This window comes from Aphelocoma coerulescens (genome assembly GCF_041296385.1).
Source record: "Aphelocoma coerulescens isolate FSJ_1873_10779 chromosome W unlocalized genomic scaffold, UR_Acoe_1.0 ChrW_unloc_scaf_2, whole genome shotgun sequence".
Taxonomy (NCBI): domain Eukaryota; kingdom Metazoa; phylum Chordata; class Aves; order Passeriformes; family Corvidae; genus Aphelocoma; species Aphelocoma coerulescens.
The window spans coordinates 3,592,626-3,596,601 of record NW_027184081.1 but is presented as its reverse complement, the minus strand read 5'-3'; the positions used below and the strand labels follow the sequence as shown (position 1 = coordinate 3,596,601).

General features: G+C 44.4%; 1 protein-coding gene across 1 annotated transcript; it reads right to left on the bottom strand.

Annotated features, from left to right (window-relative positions):
- Positions 1 to 1,294: 1,294 nt before the first annotated feature.
- Positions 1,295 to 3,480, bottom strand: LOC138102845 (uncharacterized). Its single transcript, XM_069000593.1, has one exon. The coding sequence runs from the start codon at positions 3,228 to 3,230 to the stop codon at positions 1,650 to 1,652; it is 1,581 nt and encodes a 526-aa protein (XP_068856694.1). The 5' UTR covers positions 3,231 to 3,480; the 3' UTR covers positions 1,295 to 1,649.
- Positions 3,481 to 3,976: the final 496 nt, after the last annotated feature.

Sequence of the window (3,976 nt, the reverse complement as noted above, 5' to 3'; positions counted from 1 at the left end):
TACTGAGGCCCTCTGGGCCACCCCGTCAGGTGGGGGGGTCCCAGTAGAGACTGCCTTAATAACTTTGAAAGGGCCTCTCAAAACAATTGGTTGTTGTCGTGCAATCTTCTCCACTTCTATGAGAGCTAAGCTAACCACAAATAATCCTTTTTCCCAGGTAGTGTACCTTTTTTCAGCATCTTTAAAGCCACGAGAGTAAAAACCTACAGGCCTCGTTGGACCCTCAGGACCCCGCTGCCATATGTGTACTGACAGCCCTGAAGAGGCAAATCCCCATTCCACCTGGAAAGGATCTGTAGGGTGAATAGGGCCCAGGGCTTGGTGAGCTGTTGCTTCAAAAATCAACAATTGCAATGCTTCTTCTTGAGAAGCACTCCATTCCCATTTTATCCCTTTTCTTAACAAGTTATAAAGAGGTCTGGCAATTATGGAAAAATCTGGGATGTGTTTTCTCCAGAACACTAATAATCCTAAAGCATGTTGGAGATCTTTTTTGGATTCAGGCATTTTAATCTGATCTAAAGAGGTTAGGGTATCAGGTGGGATACATGTCATACCTCCTTTCCACCAAATTCCCAAAAATTTCACTTCATGTGAAGGATTTTGGATTTTTTCTGAGGGAATTTGCAAATCAAGGCTTTCTAAGTGGGAGATTATTCTTTGTTGGGTATCTCTCACTTCTTCTATTTCATCTCCTCCCACAAGGATATCATCAATGTATTGATAAACAGTCACATTGTCAGCTTTGGGTATTTTTTCTAACTCCTGGGCTAAAGCGTGATGAGCCAGGGTGGGGGAATGTTTGTACCCTTGGGGAAGCCTAGTGAAAGTGTATTGCTGTCCTTCCCATGTGAAAGCAAAACGGTCCATGTCTTCTGGCTGTAAAGGTATCATAAAAAACATGTCTTTGACATCTATAGTTGCCATAATTGAATGAGCTTTTTCTTGAATTAGTGTTATCAATTCTGCTAGATTTGGGACAGCTGCTGTGAGAGGGTCTGTGTTGGCATTTAGCCTGCGAAAATCAATTGTCAGCTTCCACTTCCCATTAGGCTTTCGCACTGGCCACACCGGAGAATTGAAAGGAGAATGAGTATTAACTATTACTCCTTGTTTTCGCAGCTCCTGTATCACTGGCTTGATGCCCTCTTTGGCACCCAGGGGGAGGGGGTATTGTTTCACATTAGTTACTTTGCTGAATGGTAGGGAGGGTGCGGCTTCGAGCAGTCTGATGTTAAAACGTGGTGTGCCAAAAGACCACAGGAGGCCCTCTGAGTCCTCCCACTGCCTCCCAACGAGGGCATTCATCCCTAATAGATTGGTTGGGATATCTCCAATCACCATATTAATAGAGAGTTGATTTTCTTCCCCAGGTAAAATGAGCTTAACTAGGGCTACATTCATAGATTCTGTCGTTCCTAAGGCATTTAAAACACAATATCGGTTCTTTGTTGGGACAATTCCACATCTCTGGGCATCTTTCTTTGTCAGCGCAGAAATTTGTGCCCCAGTGTCAATTAGAAAAGTTACAGGTGCCCGTTTAGGGCCTGTAATAGCTGTGATCATTATATCTCCCTTTTTATTTTTAGTGAGCCTTCTCAGGTATACCCATGCTCCATCTCTTCGCTCACTGACAAGAGACGGAGGGTCTAGTTTCCCTGGTTTTGAGGGAGAGGTTGTTTTGGCTCACTGCACAGACTTTGAGGGAGTGGTTGGTCTGACTCACTGCCCAGATTCTGAGGGAGGAGGGGTGCACTGGGTTGAACTGATGGATTTGGTAGAACGGGTTTTCGGCAGTGCCAGTTAGACACTACCTTACTCAATTTATCAAGGGGTAAGCCATCCATCACATCTCTGGGGACCCCCTTTTTGATGCCTAATAACCACCAATGCTGACGGTTAGAGATCTGTTTTACATTCTCTGGCTTTTCGCCATGAGGAGCCCGAATGTACCTGACACCTTTTGTTTTGTCTAATTTTTCTTCTGGAATTTTTATAGGTCCATATTTTCTACTGTAATCAATCAGATCTTTTGCAACTTCACTCCATGTCCAAACTTTGCGATCACCCGCAGGTGAATTCGATTGTGAACCTGGCGGCTGAGAGGGGGTTGAATAGGGAGTAAACCCAGGATCGGTAGATCCAGTTTGGTCGCTTGGGTTTCCAAGGAATCTATCTAGCCTTTCTACGGGACCTACAGCCGCTATGGTTTTTTGAAGGGCAATTGCTGTAGGTTTGAGTGATTCTGGAAGGCTTCGAATTAAAGGGGTCATCAGTGCAGGTTTAACAGGTAATTGCATGGGGGATTCATATCCAGGAGTTAATTTTCTTTCATGGATCATTTGCAAACAGGCAGCTTTGTGGACACTTTCTAGGAGTTGCTCGGGGGTACCAATTATAGCTAAAGGGTCTCCCCTTTCTAAAGGATTGAGTCCCCCGGCCCAGAAGGCTGCACGCTGAGTCAGGGACCACGTGCCACGTTTGTCTCCTGTTGTCAAGAAAACTCCATGTCCCCAGTATCCACTGGCCTCCTGTTCAGTTAATTGAATTTGGTCTCCTCCGGTGAGAGACACTCGGAAGACATATTCTGTCTCAGATTCGTGGGGAAGCCGCCCATACTCCTTTTTTAATCTAGCTAATTCAACAGCACTGTATGGTATTTGTTTAGTGGTGATATGCGGTTCAAAATCTTCATCATTGATATAATTATATTCAGTTTTAATCAGAGGTCTCACACGAGGGCAGCAGTTTTCTCCACAATTTTTTACTAGTATTAGTTCTTTTTGGGGGTATATTTGGTCAATGTGAGGAGTTTCCTTTTCCTCTGTCTCTTTTGGTGAGTCAGCATTTTTCGAATTTCTAAAATATTCCTCTTTTAAAGCAGCCTCTAGCAAGTGATTTTTATTTTTTTCTTCATCTAATTGTTTTTGTAAAATTTCCACTAGGCTTTGAAGGGAATCTATGATCGCTTTCTCTTCAGTACATCGCTTTAAGCGATGATCTATGGCTGCCGCAAGGCATGCCCCTAAAACAGAGCAGATTATGGTTTTATTTCGGCCAAATTTAAATCTAGTCTCATGTTGTAAAGAATATACTCTATCAGTCACATAATCTAAATTAAACCAGTTATTTTGAGCCCATTCTTCCCCTCCCGGAGAGGGCCGGGCATTATGTTTTGCTAGCAGAGCATAAAACGCAGCTTTAACTTTTGCACTGGGGTTTTCAGTCATTTTATGACAGGATCAAAACCACCACAAGGAGGTAAAGTTAATTACACACTGCGACACACACACAGCTTCGCTGTGTCTCCCTTCACTTCCCTGGGTGGGTGAAGAGACCAAATCTGCTTGGGAGGTACTCCTTAAGTTACTTATGGTTGTCTCTTCACTACACCAAGCAGTCCAAATTCATGCACACACCAAAAAACACAGTTCCTCCTTTTACACTAAGAGATCCTTTGCAAAAAAAAATCTGAAGACAGAGCCCTCAACTGAGTATGGGGTGCTTTTCACCCAGGCGTGTGCAGTTTGCGGGAAATTCGAGTCACCCCCCTTGCTTTCTAGACACCGCTCACCCCTTTTGGGGTGTCGGGCTAGGTGCGGCTGGAGTGAAACGTCCTTCCCCTATTACAGACTACACACAACCTTGCAACCCCTTCTGTCTGTCAGATCCTGTCCGTGACGCCAGTTTAATGTCACGATCCGCTAATGCAAGCGGGGGTCGTGATGGTTCGTTTATAGATCTCAGAGTGTAAAAAGGACACAAGAAATTTCAGTTTAAATCAAAACAGTGCACCTTTATTAAGTGCCCACAACACAGTAATGCAATAGAAGAGAGAAAGGGAGAGAGAGAGAGAGACAAAGTAGGGAGGAAGAAAAAGAGGGGGGGGGGGCAATAGCTACCAACGGATGAGACGAAGTCCTCGTGGTCTTCCGCCAATAGATTCGTCTTCTTTCCGTGGGGGAGATCTCTCCGA

Bases quoted from the DNA above. Each gene is read 5' to 3' on its own strand.
- LOC138102845 (XM_069000593.1), bottom strand. From the start codon at position 3,230: ATGACTGAAAACCCCAGTGCAAAAGTTAAAGCTGCGTTTTATGCTCTG.